Source organism: Hylaeus volcanicus, chromosome 6 (assembly GCF_026283585.1).
Source record: "Hylaeus volcanicus isolate JK05 chromosome 6, UHH_iyHylVolc1.0_haploid, whole genome shotgun sequence".
NCBI lineage: Eukaryota > Metazoa > Arthropoda > Insecta > Hymenoptera > Colletidae > Hylaeus > Hylaeus volcanicus.
In genome coordinates this window covers 21,351,735-21,376,229 of record NC_071981.1, presented here as the reverse complement: position 1 = coordinate 21,376,229, position 24,495 = coordinate 21,351,735, and the positions used below count along the sequence as shown (strand labels likewise).

Genomic DNA, 24,495 nt, shown 5'->3' with positions numbered 1-24,495 from the left:
TATACGTCATGCGCACCAGCGTGAACCACTGCCGCATCCTTCAAGGTGTATTCGTTCCCAATTGATCATTTTTGTACAGTCACGCAAAATTGATACTTCTTGCTACTGTAGATGCGTCTCGTAAGCAAAATTGTATCGATAAATAATTCGCCTTCGTCATGATTGGAACTATATTTCAAAGAGTTCAAAGAGTTGAGGAACTTTTTTCGACCCTGGAATGATCTCTGGAGGCCATTCGGAAACATCCCTCGAAGTTGAATTTTATCGAGCTTGAACTAGATCAATTTGCCAGGGAAAATAATTACTTTTGTAAACGATAGTCGTATATTTCATAAGTAAATGAAACTCTTTAGCTCGCGTAATGTTTTCCATCTTGAACAAAATTGTCTGCCGCGTGCCGAACCACGCATAAAGGATGGGGTGACCTTTGAAGAAAAAAAAAAATGTAAACGGAGCGTGTATATGTATACTTAGCGGAGCGGGTACACGAATTCAGCAACAGTTGGTTTTGTACGTAAAAAAAAAAGTATTCAGCGGTGGGACGTGCCACGTGTAGATAGCATTTATTTTTGAAACGATAGGGAAGCACGATAAGATGATAGAGAACCATAACGATACATGTATACATGTATATTGGAAGTATAAGATAAAAGCGATCTTAAGCGATACGATTTTGAACATTCTTCCCTAATCAATTACTGGCAGTTAGGTAACGCTCCTCGTTAGTAGAAACGTCGAAAGTTCCACTCCGTTTAAAAGTTAATTCGATCGAGTTGAATCATATTCGAAGGTAGCCATAGAAACATGACGCAAACTCTGAGCTTCTGTTTGCATCGCGGCGGGTAACTAGTAGCGCGATTGTTAGTTTAGCGTGCCATGAATTGTGACAATTTGCAATTAATCTACGTTGATGCGTTGACAGGTTTGAATACGATCTTCGCGGGAAGTGGTTACAATGGACCGGAACTATCAGACGGTTGAAATGGGAGCGGGCGCGTTTCATCATCCACCGAGAGCTAAATACAGCGAGGAGACGAGAAATCTAATCAAACGTACGTTAAATATCATTGTCTCGCTAAGTTTCAACCACCTTCGATCTAAGAGGCGCGTGAATGCTCCATTTACCTTCCGAAGTTGTACCAAGCGGGTGCAACGATCTATGTAGATCAGAATAAATATCTTTACAAATAAAAGAAAGAAAGCCTTTTACACAGGATTCAGCGCATTTTGAAAATTACTCGCTCTATTTACTTACGCGGCATTTCTTTACTTTAGTTTTGATGGAAGAGTCTAAAGTGACCATGATGCAGAGGAAATCTATTCAAGAAGCGATCGATAAGGGTGAATCCTTGCCGCCTCCCATGGAAAGATCAAGCGGAAAAATAAATAAACATGATTCCGAGTATCGAGTAAAATTTGTAGAGCAATTGAATCAGTATCGATGAAGTGATTAATAAAAAGCGACGAGATTATTTTTCTAACCAGTCATATGCCCTTAGGTAATGATGCCTACGGTTTGGAAAAAACGGTCGCAAGATATGATTATTAAAAGCGGGGCGTACGAAAGAGAACAGTATAGGAGAACATCTCCTTTACGTAAGTCCATGTATTTTAATTATAATAATTCTAGGATTTAAAAGAAGGCAATGTAATATACTCGGGCATAGAATATCAAATTAATAAGTAGATGTAAGTTAAATTAATGAATTAGTAATATCGTTTACTTTTCTTATAAAAAATCCAGCCAACAAAGAAAGACAAAAGCGTCATTTGGCTTGTATGATGACGTATGGGGAAGACATGCCGGAAACTCCTCACGGTCCAAAAATACTTCACAAAACAAGGCGTGAACCACGTTTTCCTGACGATGTTGATCCTATCGACGATTGTAAGTATTAGGTAGACCGAAAAGTAATGTCGTTTCTTTTATATTAAAGCAGCTTTTTGTCACCTAGTGTGCAAATTTTCAATGCCAGAAAAATCAATGAGCTGATAAATGATAAACAAGTATTTAAGATGGCAAAAACGACATCACTTTCCAGTCCACCTAATAGATGAAATAAATTTATATACGATACAAAACTTTTGTATTAAATGCATTTTTTTTTTTGTTCGATGTTTCAGTGGTACGAGGAATTCAAGAAAGAATGGAATTCCTAAACGATATGGAATGCTTAGGAATGGAAAAGAAATATCGTCCTATTATACAACAAGAAATAGCGCATAAGTTACGATTAATTGAATCGCTCGACAAACAAAAGTCTAAAGAAGTTCGAAAGGAGATGAAGTGTCTTGAAAAGTCATTACCCAAACCACTCCCTTTAGGGCAACTGGATGAAAACTAATCATTTTTATTACTTTTATTTTATACAGACAACAGAATATATTACATAATATTTTTAATTAGATTTAATAAAATAACTAAGCACCTAAAATGGTGGTTTTATTAAATATAAACGAAACGACGTTTACATTTATACTTGGAATAATAACAGGATTATCTACTGGAATACATAAATTTAATTCTTCTTTTCCAATTATTCTAAACATAAACGATATATTCATAATACACAAATGATTTATTTTACATTCATTGATTAGGATTTTACATTTAGTTCCTAACGTAATTCGTTTCTCATTGGTTCTCTGAGTCGCACGTCATTCTTACCAGCGGTGAACTGCAGGTCCGACGCATAGTGGATCGAAACACGAGAAGAAGTGACAAGTAGTTGAAAAACCGATGGTACGGTTACGACTAGAAAACAATTGTTGCGATAAAAAGTGTTTAAAAGAAGCGAACAATATAACTATGCACGTGTATAAGTATGAACAAAAATTTAATTTTATATTCTGCTATTGTTAAGTCTCCGATACTCTGTTACACGCGCAACACCACGCAACACTCAGGTGGTGAAAGTGAGAGGTTCGAATGAAATGGATTCACCGATTCTGAGTCGTTCAATTGTGATGCATAAATAGTGAAACCAAGTGAAATAGTATGACATTGACATAAGATTTTAATAATAGTTTTGTAACCTAGTTTGTCTGGTCTGTACGACTATAATTCGTAAACAATCGAAGGTACAAAATTCGCGTTTTGACGTTCGTTTAACATTGTTCAAATTACACAACAATCATGCTAGTTCCAGTAGAATTCTTAGAGATACATGTACCGTAAACAGTTACCTGAAAGGACACGTATATTTCTTATATCGATAAATGCAAGTGCATGCAAGTGACAGTAATTGAGGAGTAATCAATCGCAATATACATGCCTCGCAAACGAAGGAAAAAGCTAGATAAATGAAAATACGATGCCAGAAGTACACAAATTAGAGCGATAAAGTGATAAGTTTATCGAGTTTTCTGGTTTGACGTTTTAAATATACAAACGATGGCACCCACGAGAGATAAGTGGGTGAGGCGTTTTATTATTCCTGAAACGACACTACATAAGAAAGGCTTCACTATTTACAAAGTCACATCTGTGGTATGTTATACTGTAGAAATTATGTTCATTTTTTGTTAGTATCTTTCACGTGAACCTTGTCAATAAAATAGTTGTCATTTCAATATTTTCATTGAATAGCATTCAATTTAAATGAAGAAAATTGTAACAAACATTTTATGAAATGTAATCAAATTATAACTTATAACAATCCTTATTTTCCAGGTATTTTTAAAATCGTCTCACGAAGAAATTTCTAAAGTATCTGTATGGAAACGATACAATGATTTTAAGAAACTTCATTCTGAATTAAGTGTACTGTGCTCACGATCTCAAATTAAAGAAAGTTTCCCATTGTTACCAAAGCCAAAATTTTTTGGCAGGTTTGAGACAGAAGTAATCGAAGAAAGGAGAGAAAGCGCATTAAAGTTTTTAGAATTTATCGGAAGGCATTCGTATTTATACTCTAGTGATATTTTCATAAAGTTTTTTGAAACTAGTCACGCAGATTATTCCTTAAGCGATTGTTCTCAATCTCTCAGTTCTGACACATCAGTTGAAGATGATCATCGTACTTACATAAATGCTTTACCCACCGATGACATTGTTTCACAAAATATTTTTCAACCTAAAAGTATTCAAAATTCATTACCAAATTCGTGTTCCATATTATCTATTTCTGTTCCCAAAGATGAAGTAAAACATTCTCAAGAGATATCTAAATGTACAGAATTACAATCTTCGCAATTAAATAACACAGATTACAAAACTGAGAATGAAAAGATATCTACAACAAAGAACACAATTACTAATATATTTGTAAAACATAGTGATTCAGAAAAAATGATATCAACACTGGAGGATAATCAATTAATATCTACTAAGAATAACAATTGTTATAAAGACTCCAATCGTAATGTAAAAGATGGCAATGATATTGTACTTGTACAAACATCAAATAATAATACAAAAGTTAATGTAGCTACTGAAGATTTAGGGTCTTCAATAATGGCACACGATGGATCTGATTTACCGCAATCGTGGCCAGATTCTTCGCAGTATATTTTAATTGCTGCTGCACATATGAGCGCAGCTTTTAGACATGAAGATCTTACAGAGTACGAAGAAGCATTTACCCAGTATAAAATGGGCATATCCAGTTTACGAACGGGAGTTGAATGCGATTCAAATAAAATGAGAGCAGAAATAATTAAACAAAAAATATCGAAATACTTAAAGCGTGCTGAGAAACTTTACAATAGATATTTGAATTGTAATATCTCTTTATTAAGTAAACCTATCTCAGAACTTCAACATTATAAAGCAGTCAAAATTATTGAATCGGTGATGCTCGTAAAGGACGTCCGCCGAAACTGTCTCAACATCGTGAAGGTATACAATTCGAAAATAAAATAATTTATTATATTGTAAATTCTATATATAAATATTCTTTCAGATTAACTTAAATAATTGTGTTCTTTAATTTCAGGCTATAGAAAAATCATCTACAAATAAAGAAAATATAAGTAATTACATATTGCGCGGGCAAGTACCGTACATGGTACAATTACATGCATGCATTGAGACAGAAACAACAGCATTCTTAATTTTGCAATATCTAAGGTAAACATTAGAGATATCATACCATTGTTATTTATTCATGTCAATAAAATTATAATCTTTTATTGCGTTGTAGCCGTGGAAAGTTATGGGATTTTATAACATCACATTACAACTCCAGTAGTAATGAAATGCGTGATACAATAGTTTTGGAAAATAATACTGAAAAATCAGTCATTGATAATAATATTATTTTAGAACAAAACAATTCCAAAAATGAAATTGAAAGCACTACTGCATCAATAGAAAATTTAAATTTCCTTAGTACAAATTATAAAGTACAAATGGAGATGCATCCAATGACATTAGAAGAAAAATATGAGAACTATAGGGATGTATCTACGACACAATTGTTAGAAAAGGCACAAATATTGTTGCAATCGGTTAATGCAACTTTGAAAGAAAGTAATACTGTTGCTAGCCGATTACATGATTCTCATTGTTTAATGAATCATGAGGATAACACTACATTATTAAATTTGAAAAATAGCAGGTGTCAGTCTAAAGATTGGAATGGAGCATCAGTGGATGTTAATGAAATATCGTTACAAATTGACGGTATAAACAAAAACACTGTAATCGAAAAAATACCTGAAAATGTGATAATTTCGAATTATTTACCACTAAACAATACTAACAAAATAAAAAGTCAGTGCAGTACCGATAATTCGTCGTTGAGCGATAGTTGTAAAGATCTGAGTTTTGATGAAAAAGAGTCAACAAGTTCTTCAATGGATAATTTAAAATTTGTTAGCAAACATATTGCGATAAAACGTCTAAATAGTAATAAAACTACTAACATTACAGATCGCTGTGAATTAAATCGGTCGATAGAATCCTATAACAAATCTGAAGAAATAAATTATTGTTCATCAGATAATAAAAAAATACAATATATGAACACTACTCTATTACTAGAATCAACAAAAAACAATTCGGATGTTGAACAGGAACTTTGGATAATACCAGAAAATGTAATACGTCTCTGGGCTGCTGAAATACTTTTAGCTTTGGAAGGGTTACATCAACAAGAAGTTCTAGTCTTTGATTTAAAACCGGATAACATATTACTTGATGATCATGGACATGTTCAGTTGACGTATGTTGTACCCAGTCAAGACGTAGATTTATTGAAATATAAGCACCCATATGCGTCTCCTGAACTGTGTATGTTTACGCCTATGATCACTCTTACTTCTGCAACGGATATTTGGAGTTTTGGGGTTATCTTGTATGAATTACTAGTAGGCAATGTATGTAAAAATAAAGATAAATTTTGTTATAATCATATCATATAAAACAGATACGAGATACTACTTTCGCATTTCAGAAATTTCAGACAAAACACCCGTGCGTATTTCAATCGCATTCCATAATTAACATTCCTAGTAAGCTGTCGGAGGATGCGAAATCTCTACTTCTTAATGTAAGGTTATACATAATCCTTCAAATGTAAGTATACAATAGTTTATATTAAATTTCTCAAATTTGCAGATATTGAAATACCAACCATACGAAAGGATGACAATACCTGAGATAAAACAACATCCCTTCTTCAAAGACATTAATTGGTCAAGTCTGGTAAATACACTGTAAGGTTATTAGGTAGTACATCAATATTGATAAAGTTCTTTTCTCAAAAATATATATATATATATTTAAGAAACTCTCATGAAACACTTATGTATGTATTTAAAATAAAACTAAATGTGATTAACATTTTATGATTAGCAGGTAAAATTCTGTACCTATGAATATTTCACAATAACAATCTGGATGTATTACAGTATGTCGAAATTTAAAAAAAATGATCAATACATGTAAACCAAAATATTATGTATAAAATTTAACTTTTTCTGCAATTTTACTTTGAAACTTATACAAATGAATGTATGTAATCTTACATATAGATCTACTTACTTCTTATTCTTTCACTTCTAGATATTGTTGACATTCCATCAACAAACTTAGTTGTAAATATTACATTAGCATTGTTAAACATTCCATCCTTTAATGATACAACAATAAATTGTGAATGTTTAAAATGTCTTTTTAACATTATACCAATATTCTCCGTATGCGAAAGATCCAAAGCGGCGTCAACTTCGTCCAAAATATATAGAGGTGCGGGTTTAAATAAAAGCATAGCTAAAATTAAAGATAAAGCTACTAAAGATCTCTGTCCTCCAGATAATTCTGCTAGCGATTCTTTCCAAATTCCGGAAAATCCGATTTTTACTTCTAGACCTTGCATGACTGATTGATTTTCCGGGGGTTGTAATTTTGCATTAGCTCCTGGTAACAAACTACTAAATATCGATCCAAAATCTTTGTTTACCTAAAAATCAATTTAAAATAATTATTTACTACTATTTTGATCTTAATACACAAATATGTTTAGTTAAAATAATTAATTGATAATACTTGTTGCCAAGCTTTGAGCAATGTCTCCTTTTTCTTTTCATCTAAATGTTTAATTGTTTCCAATATTTTTCGTTTATCATTTTCAACTATTTTCTTTTTTTTCATCATTTCATTATATTGTTCTTCCTCTTTATCGAACAAACTAATAGCACGCGTATTAATATGTCGACTCAATTGTTCTCGTGATATTTGTAGTCGATGTACTTTTTGTTCCACTTCATTGGGTTTATTAACACTGAAGTCGTAAATACCACCTGCAAGAGAAGAAAATATCTTATAAATTTGTGACAAAAAACAAACAAACAAACAAAATAAATTTACAAGTGGAATATAAGAAAATAAGTCGTTACCCGCTTTTCCAAAATAAATTTTATCTTGTTCAATCCATTGGTATTTTCGTACAAGTTCCGAGACTTTGTGTTTACAATCTATAGCACAATTTTTAATTGCGTTAATTTCATGGTTTAACTTTTTAATGTCCAACTCTGCCTCTTTGTTCTGTTTTATGATGTCTTCTTTTTTTGTTACAAGCTTTTGCATATGAGCGTTCTGTTTATTAATAATATTTTTCCGTTCCCTTATATTAGCCTGAATCTGTGCTACATTATCCTTGGCTTCTTTTAATTGTTGTTCTAACTGATTTGCTGTTTCTTGTAGCGTTTTTAATTTTTCTTCCGATGTTAACAACTGTTCTTTACCAGTTTCAATACATTTCCGCAACTCTTCAATTTCTAATTGAAGCGTTTCTGCTTCCTGTTCCCGTTTTTGCCACTCTTTGCGACTATTTTCAGCTTTCTTTTTCATTTTTTCTAGTTGAGCTGTAGCTTCGTTCAGTTGTTTCTCACGAATATTAACTGCATCTTTCAACTGATTTTCCAGTTCTTTCGCAAGATTCGTATTCTCTTTTGCATTCTTTTCTGCTACTTTCATTTTTTGTAAAAGTTCCTCGATACTTATTTCTAGTTGATGAATCTAAAAAAAAAAGAAAAATACTTAATATTGATAAGTTGTTCGTTTCGATATATCGGACTTGCGAAATATACCTCTTCCTTTAATTTATAATATACTGTTTGTTCCAATCGTTGTTTCACCATACTAATTTCATAATTTCGTAAATCGAATGTTTGCTTCAGTGACGTATATTTTTCTGCAACACTATTGATATTTTGTAGAGTAGTCTCGATACTTTGGAGATTTTTTATTTTGATATTTAATTCGTTTTGAATAGTTTTTAATTCTTCTAATTTTAAGAGAACTGATCCAGTCTTTGATTGCGCACCTCCAGACAGAGTACCAGCAGGATCCACAACATCTCCTTCTAAAGTAACACATTTTCTCATGATATTCGGATGAAATGCAATTTTTTTAGCAGTTCCAATATCATTACAAATAAAAATTTGTCCAAAAATCCAAGTCATAGCTGTTCGCGTATGTTCTGGAAAATCTATGAGAGACAATGCTAATTTAACGTTTTCCGCGCCACCTAATTTTTGTGCCAAATTAACTATTTGATTATCCATTGTTCTTCCACCTACTTTATTTAAAGGAATAATAGTAACACGCTTTTGCAACTGTCCACGTTGTAGTAATTTTTTGCTAGTGGTTTCTGTATCTACTATCACATTATACAGCTGAAATTCAAGTTTCAAAATAGTAACTTAAATAAAACAAATGAATTTTATATAAATTTAGGTACATACTTTTCCTCCTGCAGCAATCTCTAACGCGTATGCTGCCCTTTTATCTTTAACTGTAATTAATTTAGACACTACTCCCTTTACAGAATTGGGATTAAAATTGGGATCAGGATTTTTATATTCAAATCTAGTGTGAGGATGTCTTGATTCAAATAAGTCTACTTTTTCTTCCAATGCTCTTATTTCATTTATTAAGGTATGTTTTTGTTGTCTAAGCTGTTCTACATTTCCATCTTGATAATTTAGTTTCTTCAGCTCATTTTCCAAATTTTTTACTTCTTTCTCTTTATCCTCGAGATCCTTTGTATATTTTTTATACTCATCCCCAGTATTTTTCAGATCCTGCTTTTTCTTATTTAATTGTGTTCTCTTATGACTTAATGTCATTTCACACTGCTTACATTGCGTCTGTGCTTCTGTTGCATTTTGTTTAGCAGTTATCAACTGTTGTTCTAACGTTGCATTTTCTCCATCTTTGCTTTGTAATAAACCAGAACTAATTTTTTGATATTGCTCTTGTGCAATTAATAGCGCATTAGAATCTTGTTGATCCATTTCTTTTAAGTTCTTAAAAAGTTCTTCAACTTTGGCAAACTCTTTCTGCTTTGATGTAAAAACATTTTCATCGTCTTTAACGTTGTCCTTCAATTGTACTATATCCTTTTTAGCAGCTTTAATGGTTTCTTTACTACTGTTAACTTCGGCGGCTAATTTAAATTGTTTCTTTTCTGCTTCTTGTAGCTCTGTCTGCAGCATATTCAATTGACCTCCTGCTTCCTAAATGTAATAATGTATTTAAAAAAAATATAAAAATATGAGTTTATTTCTTTAACTGAAATACATACCTCATCTCTTTTCTTGGATATTTCTTCACATTCCTTGTCAATATTCTTAACTTCCTCTTCACCAGCGATAATACTTTGTGTTAGTTTATCTATTTTGTCCTTAACAACTTGTACATTTCCTTCTGCTTTTTCGCTTTCATTTAAAGTTTCAACATACTTCCAAGCAATACAAATTTTTTTACAGTATTCTAGTTCTCTTTCTATCCGTTGAAATTCCACATACTGTGTTTTTTCTTCTTTAAGTTTTTCTAATTTTGGGCCTATCTCTTCATCTAAAATCTAAAATTAATTCTTTACATGACTTATGAGTAAGTATGAATAGTATGAATAAATAAAATAAAATAAAATTAAAAAATAAATCATACATTGTTTATCTCCATTAATTTACTGTCCTTCTTTTCAATAGTTTTCAATGCAGCCTCCTTTTTATTTTCATACATTCTTGTGCCTGCTGCTTCTTCTATCATAGACAAAATTTCTGCAGGTTTCATGTTAAGAACTTTAGTAATTCTTCCTTGCATTATCAAAAAGTGTGGGTTATTTACATTCAGTTGAACAGAACAGAACAAGTCCTGTGCACGTTTGTTTGTCACATTAGATCCATTGATCAAATATTTGTTTTTACCACCAATTACAACTTGCCTTGTAATTGTTATCTCTTCGTGATGTTCATATCCCATAGGTGATGAAGTTCTGTCACGATTATCAAATGTTATGGTAACACTAGCTTTATTAATACCTGCTTGTCCACATTTATATACTAAATCTTGCAATGATGCTGCACGTACCTATTATAGAAAAATATGCCTTTATATTTTAATACATTATTAATCTATGTAATAAAATATACGTATGGACTAAAACTTGACGATTTAATACTATGATTAAATACCTTTAAATAATCATATTACATTTTTCAAAACAATTATTTCCATTCAAAATGTTGGAATACATTACAGTTACAATTGAAAAAGTCTTGTAAATGACATAATACGAAAAGCAATAAAATACCTGTCCTAAGTTTGTAATGCCCAAAACAAAGCATATAGCGTCCAAAATGTTTGATTTCCCGGTACCATTAAATCCCGTAATCGCATTGAACTCCTTATCGAAACCATTTATTTCGATTCTTTTCCCGTAGGACTTAAATCCTTCTAGTACCATAGACTTTATATGCATCTTGGAAATAAATAAATCACACGTGTAACTTAAAACAACGCTATCTTGATAAAACCGGGTTCTTTTGGCCGAAAAAAATACTAACATTCAAATTGTCGGCAATGGCAGTTATGAGGCATATACTTCAGAAAATGTAGAAAGGAAACGATTGATAAGTATTAAGTGGTGTCTAAACATAAAGGTGGATCGTTGTTTTCACGTGTGGTTGGTTTGTTTTCACTGACGAATTCAATGGAGATTGTACATTACAGTTCTGTAGGAGAGAAGTCGAAAAGAGTTGAAAATATGTAAGGATATCAAATAATCAGAAATAATTAAAAATAACGTTTTAGATCTATGCAGGGCCGGTTTTAGCAATATTGGCGCCCCGGGTAAGATTATCGTGGCACCCCGTCAGGGGTATATACAGGGTGTCCCAAAAATGTTGTAACACCTTGAAGCAGGTGGTTCGGGAGGTGATTTGAAACAACTTTTTCCTTAGCGAAAATGTTGTCCGAGGTTTCGTTGAGGAGATATTAAGCGAAAACTCCGACCAATCAGAGCACGAGTATGCCGGTTGAGCGTAGGCTACGCGATAGGCGACCGCGCTCATACGCTACCGCGAGCGCTCCATCGGCATCCTCGCGCTCTGATTGGTCAGTGTTTTCCGTTAATATCTCTTCAACGAAACCTCTGACAACATTTTCGCTAAGGAAAAAGTTGTTTCAAATCACCTCCCGAACCACCTGCTTCAAGGTGTTACAACATTTTTGGGACACCCTGTATTCGTATACTAGGGACACCGGACTGCGACGCTCCCAAAAATCTGGCCCCTTCCCCCCTAACGCCGGCCCTGGATCTACGATATAGTCTGATCAGAGTATATCAGTCCAATGAAACGTTTGTTTTATTCCTCTAGACGAACTATAGAATGAAAGGTAGGGATAGAGGGAGCCATTGCATTCATGACTTTGACCTCACACCAATCACAGTCAACAACGAGGTCTACGCTCCTTTATCTTATAGTCTTTTAGCGTTTCCGAACGTTGCTCACTCTTACAGGCGTCCCAACCGTCATTCTGAATTCTGAGTTACAGGTAAATATAATGTGCTTACAATAGTTGTTCAACTATCGTGTTAGGCAGCTTCAGTTTCGGATGAAGGTTAAGGCAAGAGGGAGAGAGGCAAACAGTTTGTGCAATGAATAATTAAGTTTAGGTAGTTATTGACTGCGGTACGCCGTTTATTAATTTTAGTCCCCACTTAAGATACTATAGCTGTGCAATTTTCGGTTGCCGACGCTACTCCATAGTTTGTATTGCAATTCTAACGAAGGTAAGTAGACTGAAGGTAGGAGCGATTCCATAATCTGATATTTTATTGTAAAATAATATTTTTCATTTTGGAAGCGACTTGATGTTTATATATAGATTTAATATTCGAAAGACAGATGTTTATGCTAAATTGGCGTCTTCTCCATACTGGCCAATTACACAGTGGATATTTTCCCGCCATATTAGTAAATCTTGTTTCGGGTACGAAAGTGTTTTTAGTAAATAATAATTTAATTGTTTGGACGGAAGAAAGGCTTATCGTTCGTAATAATATGTAAAACCATGTTTTGTTACATGCAACAACTATTGCGATTAAAACTTGCACAGTGCAGTCGTGTATGATTTCTACATATTGGATATAAAAGTTTATGTTAAAATTAATTAGAAATAAAGTTGGAGTCGAATTAACCTACAAAAAATTTGATAATTTCGTAATTATCAAAAATCTTCATTTTTCAATGTATCATCAATGTGTATACATGTATACAATGTGTATGTACATGATGTGTACTTAGTATCTTGTCACAAATAAAAAAACTAGTTAAACTTAGAGAAGAAACATTGTTTATTCTTACAATAAATAGAATATACTTAAAAAGTGTAATCACCTATTTCAGAAATGCTATGTTTAAGTAATAATATTATAGTGTTACATGTAATGAGAACATATTAGAGAAAGATAACTAAGGTAATGTAGTTAAAAAAAAATTTCTGTTAAAAGAAATCGTGGCTAGATGACACCAGTTTGCTATTACTAAATTTTTCAATTTTAAAAATATGAAATAATTTTGCCAAATAAAGCTTCTATGATGAAGTATATCTGGGTATATGTACAATGCATTTTATCTCATCTCTAATACCTTAAACAACTACATCTTTATTTGTTACAGTTACATAAATACTAAACCCTATAACACCATGAGTACTACAGTAGAAAATGGAGCTGGTGACAATGCTTCAAAGAAAAAGACTATCGAAGGGATATACCAGAAGAAGTCTCAGTTGGAACATATTTTATTACGTCCCGATACTTACATTGGTTCTGTTGAACCGGTAACTGAAATGATGTGGGTCTATGACAAAGAGAAAGAAGTAATGGTGCAAAGGGAAATAAAATATGTTCCTGGATTATACAAAATATTTGATGAGATTTTAGTAAATGCAGCAGATAATAAACAAAGGGATCCCAAAATGGATACCATTAAAATTGACATTAATCAGTATGTGTTTACTTATTAATCTATAAGTAATTGAAATATTTATATCTAATCATTGAAAAATCAATAAAAAACTTGTCTCAATTTGTAGAGAACAGAATGTTATATCAATATGGAATAATGGCAAAGGTATCCCAGTGGTAATTCATAAAGAAGAAAATATGTTTGTTCCTACCATGATATTTGGTCATTTGTTAACATCGTCTAATTATGATGACGAAGAGGAAAAAGTAACTGGTGGTAGGAATGGTTATGGTGCCAAATTGTGTAATATTTTTAGTCATCGTTTTACCGTGGAAACTTCATCTAAGGAGTATAGGAAATGTTTAAAACAAGTAATTAATTCGTAAAAATATGTTTAAAACAGATACTTGTATTATAATAATATATTTATATAATGAATTTGTATTTGTAGACATGGAGTAACAATATGGGACTTGCTAGTGAGCCTAGAGTTAAAGCATCCACTGGAGAAGATTTCACGAAAGTCATATTTTCACCAGATTTATCAAAATTTAAAATGCAATCTCTGGATGATGATATAGTTGCTCTTATGTCTCGACGAGCGTTCGATATAGCAGCCTCTACTACCGGTGTTAAAGTCTATTTGAATGGCACTAGAGTTCCAATTAAAAATTTTAAAGACTATGTCGATTTGTATATTAAAGATAAAAAAGATGACATTGGTAATCCTTTGAAAGTAGTATATGAACACTGTGGACCTCGTTGGGAAGTGGCTGTTACTCTGTCTGATAAGGGCTTCCAGCAAATGTCTTTTGTAAACAGTATTGCAACAACAAAGGTAAAATTTATGAAAAACTAGATGATTGACAAATATCATGCAATTAAACAAAATTAAATTCTAAAATATTTCTTATAAATAGGGTGGACGGCATGTGGATCATGTTACAGAATTAATAGTAAAACAGTTGACAGAAACTTTAAAGAAGAAAAATAAGGCTGGCGTGACGATCAAGCCATTTCAAATTAAAAATCATCTATGGATTTTTGTTAATTGTCTTATTAACAATCCTACATTTGATTCGCAAACTAAGGAGAACATGACATTGCAAGCTAAAAGTTTTGGTTCAAAATGCACACTTAGCGATAAATTTGTTACAAACGTAAATATTAAATTTCAATTTTGTCGATATAATATTTTTATATGTTTGTGACAAATTTTGAATTATACATAGGTAACAAAAATGGGCATTGTTGAAGCAGTTCTAACATGGGCGAAATTTAAAGCTGATAGCCAGCTACAAAAATTGGGCCCTAAATCAAAGCAAAGAAAATTGCAAGGTAAATCGTACACATGGAAAGGATATAGTATTTGATGCCACTTTTGAACTAATGCGACAAGGAAATTAAGCAAATTATTACGAGCAATTTTGTATTTTAGGAATTCCAAAGTTAGAAGATGCTAATGATGCTGGAACCGGCAGATCACTTGAATGCACGCTGATATTAACTGAGGGAGACTCAGCTAAGACCATGGCAGTATCTGGTCTTGCTTCTATAGGTAGAGATAAATATGGAATATTTCCTCTGAGAGGTAAGTACATGCAAACATATAATAACTTTAATAGCAGTATTAATTATACTATTGTTATATATGAAAATGATTTTAGGTAAAATTTTAAATGTAAGGGAGGCGACTCATAAGCAAATTTTAGAAAATGTCGAGATTAATAATTTGATAAAAATCCTTGGACTTCAATATAAGAAAAAATATGAAACTCGCGACGATCTAAAGACATTACGTTATGGAAAAATGATGATAATGACCGATCAAGATCAGGTTAATTTTTTTTATAAATTTAATACTTCGATAAATGTTATGCATCTGTACAATACTTATGTGTTGCGTGTATTTATGTAGGATGGTTCTCATATCAAGGGATTGTTAATTAATTTTATTCATCATAACTGGCCTTCATTACTGAAGGTAAATTTCGTAGAAGAATTTATCACACCCATTGTGAAAGCAACAAAAGGAAGCGAAGTATTGAGCTTCTTTTCCCTACCGGAATTTCAAAAATGGAAGACGGAGACGAGTAATTTTCATACGTATAGAATCAAGTACTACAAAGGTTTTTATTTTTGATCTTTTAAAAAAAACTTTTATTTTTATTTATTTCTAATTGTACAAAAATATTCCTCTCTTTTATTATAGGTTTGGGTACCTCTACGGCTAAAGAGGCAAAAGAATATTTTCAAAATATGACGAGACACAGGATTTTATTTAGGTATGATGGAGATCAGGATGATCAAAATATCATCATGGCTTTCAGTAAAAAGTGTGTCGATCAACGTAAGGATTGGCTAACGAATTATATGGATGAAACGAAAAGAAGGAAAGACATTGGTCTCGGGGAGCGTTATCTTTATCAAAAGGATACACGTACTGTATCTTTCTCTGATTTTATTAACGTTGAATTAGTTTTATTCAGTAATTATGATAATGTACGCTCTATACCTAATATGATCGATGGTTTCAAACCGGGACAAAGAAAAGTTTTGTATACGTGTTTAAAACGTAACGATAAACGTGAAGTAAAAGTTGCTCAGTTAGCTGGATCTGTTGCCGAACATTCAGCGTACCACCACGGCGAAGTTTCTCTTATGTCAACTATCATTGGTCTTGCACAGAATTTCGTAGGAAGTAATAACATTAATTTACTTCAACCCATTGGTCAGTTCGGTACCAGATTAGCAGGAGGAAAAGATTCAGCAAGCCCTCGATATATCTTCACGATGCTTAGGTATTCATATTTTTTTATTTTTGTTACGATTATAAATAAAAAAGGAGCAGTTAACGTATTTTTTTTTTTTATTTCCGTAGTCCGTTAGCGAGGCTTATATTTCACAAGTACGACGAACCTTTGCTGAAATACGAGTACGATGATAATCAAAAAATTGAACCTGTGTACTATGTACCAACTATACCAATGGTATTAGTAAATGGTGCTGATGGCATTGGTACTGGCTGGATGACAAAGATTCCGAACTACAATCCCAGAGAGATCATTGAAAATTTATTTAGAATGATGGACGGTGCTGATCCAAAACCAATGGTAGTTATAGTTTTTAATAATAACTTGCTTCCTACCATTGTTTCTCTATTTTTTGTTAATTTTTTTTTTTATTTCCTAAATAGATACCCTACTACAAGAACTTTAAAGGAGTAATAGAGAGTTGCGGAGATTATCGATATGTTATTAATGGCGAAATTTCGGTGATCGGACCAGATAAAGTTGAAATTACGGAACTTCCAGTTGGAACATGGACCCAAACTTACAAAGAATCAGTTCTAGAGCCAATGTTGCATGGAAGCGATAAAATACCATCTATTATTACGTAAATATAGTCGCTACTAATGACCAAACAGACAGTGAAAAAATACTTGCTATTTTTCTACATATAATTGCAGAGATTACAAGGAATACAACACGGACACGGCAGTACACTTTATAGTAACTTTAAACCGCGACAAGTTAGTAGAATTAGAGAGGGATGGTCTTCATAAAGCTTTCAAACTACAAACCACAACTGCTATTACATCTATGGTAAAAAATGACAAATTTTATCTATAATTAATAACAACATTTAAAATGCTATTAATTGTTAAATGAATATATTTGCGTTTACACAGTGTGCATTCGATGCAAATCAATGCCTTCAAAAGTATGATAACGTTGTTAACATTCTGAAAGACTTCTATACAGTAAGACTGCAAATGTATCACAAAAGGAAAGATTATTTGGAGGGTATACTGCAGGCAGAAGCGTCGAAACTTTCGAACCAAGCAAGATTTATTTTAGAGAAATGCGACGGGACTATAGTAATAGAAAATAAAAAGAAGAAGGATATGATAGCTGAATTAATTAGACGAGAGTATGTATCCGATCCAGTGATAGCTTGGAAATTATCACAAAATAGAGAAGAAGTTTTAGTAAGTACTGCACTATTATTTCAAACAATCGTATGCAATTATGCAATTAAGTTTAACTGTTATGCTACGTTAGGAAGAACAAGTAAGTAGTGGGAAGATATTGTAAAAATACAATGAAAAATTTTAATTCCAACTAGTTTTAACTTTAATTCATACGGATATATACAAATAATTGTGTAATGTCTCGATAGGAAGAAGTAGCTGAAACGGTTGAAGACGAAGAAGCTGCGTCGACTACTGCCATAGCAAAAGAAAATTTCGATTATCTATTAGGAATGACCTTATGGAGTTTAACAAAAGAAAAGAAAGATGAATTATTACGTCAAAGGGACGATAAATTAGCGGAATTGAAGAGATTGCAAGCTCGTTCGCCTGTCTCTTTATGGAAAGAGGATTTGAACAATCTATTGAGCGAATTAAATAAGGTATGTAGAATTTCTCTAGCATCTAGAAATGTATGATCAGATTTTATTTATATATGTGATATTTGATTAGTTAGAAGAAAAGGAACAAAAGGAAGAATTGAAATCGGCTAAACTTATTAAGAAACCTCCATCAAAAATTTATGCATCGAATTCTATTCGTCGAATAGTTCCAGTAATTGATACGGAATTGAAGAAGAAAATTGAAAAAGCGGACATTGTGTCTAAAGACAAAAAGGAAGGAATTAAGAAGCAGCCAAGGGTAATGTGACACATATTATTAAATTAATTTTAATGTATAGATAATAACATTTCTTTCACGTACAAATTTTGTATGTATATCTAACCTAAAATTTACGGAAATATTAGGTAAAGAAAGAATCAACGGAGGAGAAAGATGAATTCGATCTTCTAGTTGAAGCAGGTTCGAAACCGTTGGATGATAGAGTGGGATCTTCTCCTGATAAGATAGAGAAAAAAGCAGGCGGCAAGAGAGGTATGTGTATACATAGATACAATGAAATGAAAGTAAAAGTTTTCAAAAATCGTTACATACAATTTCTATATCCAATAAATAGGTATGAAACAAACAACATTGCCATTTAAACGGGGCGCCAAAAAAGAAAAAGGTGATAAAAGGAAAATGTACTGTAGCGATGAAAGTAACGATGAAATTGATTTTGGCAGTATATCACCTCCGCCAGAAATTCGTACATCCCGTAGAAATACAGGTATCCATTTTCATATCTTTTCCTATACGTACCGTACTTCAATACTAAATAATGTATACACATATAAAATTAATTTTTTATCTATTACACTTTGAATGTTACAGCTAAGAAAAACTACAGTTTCAATTCTGAGTCTTCATCTAACGATGAAATGGTTAATCTTTCATCAGATTCAGAGCAGTGAGTATATTTCGTAATTATATAATGAAGCAAAAAATAAAATATTTTTCTTTATTAATCATTTTTTTCTGTTTAGAAAAACGAAACCAGTGGCAATAACAAACAGTGATTCTGACGATAGCTTTAACATAAATAAGAAAGTACCACCGCCGAAGTGTAAGTAAATGAATAACAACAATTATACAAATCTGTTGATTATATTGGTACACTGTTCTCATATTACTATTTTAATCATTTTTCTGTTTATAATAGTAAGTTCAGAAGAACTTTTCGACTCTCTAGTCGGTAGTTCTTCTGCAGAAAAACAACCAAAACCTGTAGTGTCATCTAGTGAAGACGCGTTATTCTCGCCTCCATCAAAAGGTACTTAAGATTCTTGATAATATTTTAATAATTCCTGAAGTATTCACGTATCATATCATTTCTTGACATAACTTCATTATTTACGATGTAGCTCCCGTTAAAAAGAAGGCTGAAAATGGTGGAGGAAAAAGAGGGAAAATACGGTTTAAAACAAAGGTCTTTTCTTCTGATTCGGATTCCGAAGACCAACCGTTTGCCATCAAAGAAGTTCCCGTAAGTAATAATACATTCTGAATGATAAACAGCTAGTCGCGATCTAACAATACAACCATTTATTTTCAGTCAAAGAAAAAGAAGAAGAAGACCGAGTCGCAACAGGATGATATTGCTAGGATAGACGAAACTTCTCCAGTTCCAGCGCCGAGAAATACTACGGGCCGTGTTCGTAAACCTGTTTCATATGCCGTGGAATCGGACGATGATTCCAATTGAATGACTGCCCATATAAGTTTTTAGTTGAATTGGAATCCAGACTATTAATAACGTTATTTTATGTTATCGGTAAACCATATTACTTTATGTTAATCACACTCTGGATTACAATTTAACTAAATAAATATATATATACGTACATAGACACATACACTTAGCATATACAAATATGTATGTAAATATATATGTAAATGTATGTGTGTATATATATATAACACTATCTGTCAATAGTGTGAGAGCCGTCCGTGTAGGGTCATATGTTTTTTGATCAGAATTTGAAGTGCGCAAGATCATTGACGCTACTCGCTCTTACAGACATAACCACCGTCATTCAAGGACATAGATATAATGCACCACAATAACTATGCGTAGCAATTGTCTATACAGCTTAATTTATATTTATCTTCGTCATTCTATAGATGTGATTGCAATGAAGTTCATGCACTTAAATGCCTTGAACGTTGTTCGATATTAATGCGTTGTACATATTTTTTAAAGATCCAATTATAAATTTAGTTAGCTAAATAAGTTTTACTTATTTTTTCATGTATCAAACTCCGATTTTATAATGAAACATAATTACCGTTTACGTATATATACTTGTTAGAGATATTTTTCGTATTCATAATAAATGATGTATCTTGAATATACGAGGTACTTACTGTAACGTGTGAAAATAATTGTATCAATTAACACGTATAATTCTTTCGTTCGATACTGAAGTATAATAAACGAAAAAAAAAAACAATACTGCAAAGAATTCAACACAGTCAGTATTTTCTTAAAAATCGTTTGATATGACACTAAACATTTTATATACGTATTGTAATTTGTTTTATTGATTTCATGTCTGTACTACTCGTCAAAGTTAGACAAATTTTATTTCCACATAGCAAATAAATATCTTAGATTTATTCGTGAATTAATTTTCACCCGCGATCTTGTTTGCCTAGAGATCCTGGCTTCCTCCTACTCCTTTACCACCAATGAATTTTATGTTATAGTTTTTCATTAGTATTTTTATTATCAGATATATTTCATTATACATTTACAATCTTTGATAACTTTTACAAATGCAATAATGTTGATAGGAATACCGAGCTTGCGAATAATTCAAGTTCCTCTTTCTATGTAAGTACTCGATACGCTGTTTGCGCTTACACAGTACGTATTCAATTAACAAAATGTTTTTACAGCTTCATGAATGTTATGATTGTTCGATGTCACTTTCACCAGTAATGCGAGAATATGTAATTATAAAATTACTCGTGCTTTTAATTTGATCTAGCTGTATTCATGATCTCTTAATTTTAAATCTGTCACGTTAAAAACGCAGAGCTTATCTATACATTTGTTCATCTAAGGGAATGTAGTACCAGACCAATAAATATCGGTAAGTGACATTTGACAGAAATGTCTGCTTTTCGTGTTTCGATATGCCAATTCCCAATACAAAAATCGTATAAACATTTATACAATACATTTCATGTAATACTACCAAGAAATTTCTATGTAAAAAAAAGAAGTACATATTGTAAATGAAACTAGAAAAAAAGGTGTGCGCGTAGCGCGAAACATTCTTAATGAATGACAATAAAAAAATATATATTATACACAATCCTCTAAACAAATCACGACAAGGTCTGTCTCATTTCAAAATTACTAAACATCTAATTTATAATCTCATTTCCAGTTTAATTTCACGTATACTTTCTGCTATTTTTATTTTTATGCCTATGGTTCGTAATGATGAAGAATATCATGTGTTGTAACAAATATTAAAATGATTAAATTATACCAAGCTGAGAACAATTAATGATTATTTTTACCATACTCCAGGAGCACTGACTGTTCTGCCGCTTTTTAGATCTATCTCGGATGAAGAATGCATTTATTATACAAATGTTCAACAAAATGCATATTCCACGGGTAAAAATATCGAAACAGTGCATAAAGGTAGGAATTTACTTCTGTACCCTTACTTTTATACTGTACGATTAAAAATGAACATTAATACAACTTTTTTGACTGTGCTTCCTTATTGTCCCTGCAAATGAAAACAAAAATAATAAAGAAAATAAATAAATCTATTTCGAACATGTTTGTTTATATGAACTTTACGAGGTAAACATTTACCGATACATGCTGTAACCAAACAAGATCATCATTTGAAGTGCTACGAAAAGCAAGAACAGTGTTGTTGTCAAACAACTTGTTGTAGGACAATCTATAGTTCCACTATTTACTTTAGTATTTATTTGTCCGATTTCCCTTTTCAAAGTATTAAGTCCGTCTCGCATTTCAGAAATAAGGGAGTGATAATCATATCCCATTTGCTGCACCTACAAAACATTTTTTCGTTCAAATATATTACAGAATGTTTGATAACAAATTAAATACAAGCAAATACCTGAGCCGTTGGAGCACGAGCTTGATTATTAATGATAGTATCAGCTTTAGAATACACATCATTTACAAAGGATTTAATCTCATTGGCTGTATTTATTATCAGTTTTTGGTTACTCAATAGATTGTCGACCTCATGTCGACGTATAGAGTCAATTGCTTGAATATGATCTCCTGTTCCAGTTTTAACAATGTTACCTCCTAATTGAGCTTGAGATACTAAACTTAAAGTTCTTTCCTGTCTTCCAAGTATTTCATCCAATTTATTATGAAGCTCGCGCAACGCATCAAACATTTGACTTTGACCATCAAAGATTTGTCGCAGTTCTCGCTGATTGTCATTTTCAAAATATTCTTCAAATTCCTCTTTTTGCCGGTGTTCATCTGGATGATCCCTAAACAATTGAATTATTTTTAAAAACAAATTTCCTATTTAATTTTAGACTTTTAATTTTATTATTTCTAACCGGCGGTAATCCTCTTTCTGCTGTTCTAATTTCCTTTGATAATCTAAATATTCTTGGCTAAGTTTTTGCTGTTCCTCTAAAGAAACTTTCTGTCCATCAGCCCTCAATTGACCAGGAGGATATAGAGAATGTGTTAAGAAATGAGAAACATCATGATCATCAGCTAAACCACCTAGAAGAAATGATTGAAAATCAATTAATTTTTGCGGGTAGAATGGATAATAATTTCACTATTTTATTTAGAAGATAAATACCAGTAGCAGCCGAAACACCAAAATATCCGCCTCTCGGTAAAACCACATTTTCAACTCGGAAACACATTTCATAATCTTGTTCGTTATTCGTCATGCCATTATGGAACAATAGCTACAATTAAATATTAAAGAGATGAACCATCGGTAATTCTGATGTTAATATTAAAAATAAATTGTACACGAATATATGCTTACAGTTAAAGTATTCTGATAGTACTCAATTTTTGCTCTTGTAGCAAATGGTTTATTACGAAAATCGCGCAAGCAACCAGCGGATAATTGCGTTGTACCATCACTGTATAAAAGTTAAAATACAAGATCATTTATTGGAACTTTTAATGCATGTTAAAAAAATAGTGAAAGATGTAATTCACTTTGTATGATCGAAGGATTTTGTGCCATCATTCAGAACAGCCATGATATAAGGGTTGTTGTGTTTGTTATCATTGTCAAAGGAATCAAAGAAGATTCCAAGACCATTCCATTGATCAGAACTACCAAAAACTGTGCCATTATAGGCACCCTTTGTAGTAGTATACCAAAATGCTAATCCATCTGCTCCAATCCTTCCTCTTCCTGTTATTCTAAATATTAACTCTACCTCCCACCATTCACAGAGAACTGGCTGTTTGACCCATATTGCACCTAAGCATTAATTTAGATTTTCATATAATACAAAGTAAAATGCAAAATAAGTATTATATACATTATTATTTGTCATATACCTTTTTGACTCCTCAATGATGGAGCTACCCTAACATTCTCTGCACTAGCAATTGCATCTGTAATATAAATATATATTTTTCTGAATAATCCAAATAATGAATTATAGTATAAACGAATAAAGTATAATAAGTACGAAAATTAATAGCAGAAATATCAATTAAAACCATACATGCATGTACTACAATATTATATTAATAAAAAGGAAATTCTATTTATTTGTCGAAATAGTCGAATTTTATATCACTTTCTGTTGATTTTCAAGACCAATTAAATTAGTTTCTAATGTAAATAAAAACATGTACATCTGTCGCGAGTTTAACCCAGTTCTGTCACGAAAATAATATGAAATTTATACGTTAAGTATTCGCGGGAAAAAGATTTGATCGAGATTTACGTTTGGAAACGAAATAACGATGCATTTCAATCAAATAATCGAAAAGCCGACTACGAGAAAATAACATACGGAAGTGTTTTACAGGTGTACTTGGTTAGGTTTCACTTGTACTTACTTCCCCCGTATTCCCAGAAAGGCACACTTCCATCTTTTTGTGCGAGATACGGTGGTTTAAAAGAATATTTATACTCGAATTTCCGATGAGGCAACTCTCCGAGGACAACGTTAATTACAGAAAATATATGAAAAATCAAAAGCCACCTCACCTCGGCGGCCATCTTCATTTTCGACTGTCTACTCTCTACTCGGTTGACCATGGTCGACCCTGTTCTGTAAGCGTTTGAATGATTGGTGGAACCACCTAAATTCCCCGTACGATTGGTGTATTATCAATGACGTGTCAATTTTATGGCCACATTTCA

The 24,495-nt window shown here is 32.3% G+C and overlaps 5 protein-coding genes across 12 annotated transcripts; 3 read left to right on the top strand and 2 right to left on the bottom strand.

Annotated features, from left to right (window-relative positions):
* The first annotated feature begins 149 nt into the window (after positions 1–149).
* Positions 150–2,349, top strand: LOC128878028 (UPF0193 protein EVG1-like). Its single transcript, XM_054125812.1, has 5 exons — positions 150–1,052; positions 1,276–1,409; positions 1,500–1,596; positions 1,745–1,888; positions 2,125–2,349. The coding sequence occupies exons 1-5, from the start codon at positions 956–958 to the stop codon at positions 2,343–2,345; spliced, it is 693 nt and encodes a 230-aa protein (XP_053981787.1). The 5' UTR covers positions 150–955; the 3' UTR covers positions 2,346–2,349.
* A 354-nt stretch (positions 2,350–2,703) lies between these two features.
* On the top strand, positions 2,704–6,758 carry LOC128878026 (ribosomal protein S6 kinase delta-1). Its single transcript, XM_054125809.1, has 6 exons — positions 2,704–3,490; positions 3,674–4,840; positions 4,938–5,071; positions 5,145–6,321; positions 6,399–6,494; positions 6,563–6,758. The coding sequence occupies exons 1-6, from the start codon at positions 3,395–3,397 to the stop codon at positions 6,662–6,664; spliced, it is 2,772 nt and encodes a 923-aa protein (XP_053981784.1). The 5' UTR covers positions 2,704–3,394; the 3' UTR covers positions 6,665–6,758.
* A 150-nt stretch (positions 6,759–6,908) lies between these two features.
* LOC128878025 (structural maintenance of chromosomes protein 2) lies at positions 6,909–11,343 on the bottom strand. 3 transcript variants are annotated; one of them, XM_054125806.1, is made up of 8 exons: positions 11,046–11,343; positions 10,400–10,822; positions 10,035–10,313; positions 9,193–9,966; positions 8,536–9,123; positions 7,843–8,464; positions 7,493–7,746; positions 6,909–7,406 (listed from the first exon to the last, which is right to left on the bottom strand). In XM_054125806.1, exons 1-8 carry the CDS (start codon positions 11,298–11,300, stop codon positions 6,981–6,983), a joined length of 3,621 nt encoding a protein of 1,206 aa, XP_053981781.1. In that variant the 5' UTR covers positions 11,301–11,343; the 3' UTR covers positions 6,909–6,980. The 3 variants fall into 3 exon arrangements, with proteins under 3 accessions (XP_053981781.1, XP_053981782.1, XP_053981783.1); XM_054125807.1 differs by having other exon boundaries at positions 10,400–10,727; XM_054125808.1 differs by lacking the exon at positions 11,046–11,343 and having other exon boundaries at positions 10,400–10,606; positions 10,677–10,813.
* An 818-nt stretch (positions 11,344–12,161) lies between these two features.
* LOC128878237 (DNA topoisomerase 2) lies at positions 12,162–21,608 on the top strand. 6 transcript variants are annotated; one of them, XM_054126277.1, is made up of 23 exons: positions 12,162–12,289; positions 13,417–13,746; positions 13,835–14,078; positions 14,159–14,545; positions 14,628–14,867; positions 14,940–15,045; positions 15,146–15,298; positions 15,375–15,544; positions 15,626–15,836; positions 15,920–16,508; positions 16,589–16,820; positions 16,904–17,103; positions 17,177–17,312; positions 17,399–17,698; positions 17,890–18,123; positions 18,194–18,382; positions 18,490–18,616; positions 18,699–18,851; positions 18,956–19,031; positions 19,108–19,187; positions 19,284–19,394; positions 19,486–19,607; positions 19,677–21,608. In XM_054126277.1, exons 2-23 carry the CDS (start codon positions 13,445–13,447, stop codon positions 19,824–19,826), a joined length of 4,512 nt encoding a protein of 1,503 aa, XP_053982252.1. In that variant the 5' UTR covers positions 12,162–12,289; positions 13,417–13,444; the 3' UTR covers positions 19,827–21,608. The 6 variants fall into 6 exon arrangements, with proteins under 6 accessions (XP_053982252.1, XP_053982253.1, XP_053982251.1 ...); XM_054126278.1 differs by lacking the exon at positions 12,162–12,289 and adding an exon at positions 12,293–12,410; XM_054126276.1 differs by lacking the exon at positions 12,162–12,289 and adding an exon at positions 12,296–12,527.
* On the bottom strand, positions 20,905–24,395 carry LOC128878239 (protein ERGIC-53). Its single transcript, XM_054126280.1, has 9 exons — positions 24,189–24,395; positions 23,679–23,735; positions 23,328–23,598; positions 23,149–23,248; positions 22,954–23,065; positions 22,700–22,871; positions 22,237–22,627; positions 21,963–22,168; positions 20,905–21,873 (listed from the first exon to the last, which is right to left on the bottom strand). Exons 1-9 carry the CDS (start codon positions 24,388–24,390, stop codon positions 21,837–21,839), a joined length of 1,548 nt encoding a protein of 515 aa, XP_053982255.1. The 5' UTR covers positions 24,391–24,395; the 3' UTR covers positions 20,905–21,836.
* Between the last annotated feature and the right edge of the window lie 100 nt (positions 24,396–24,495).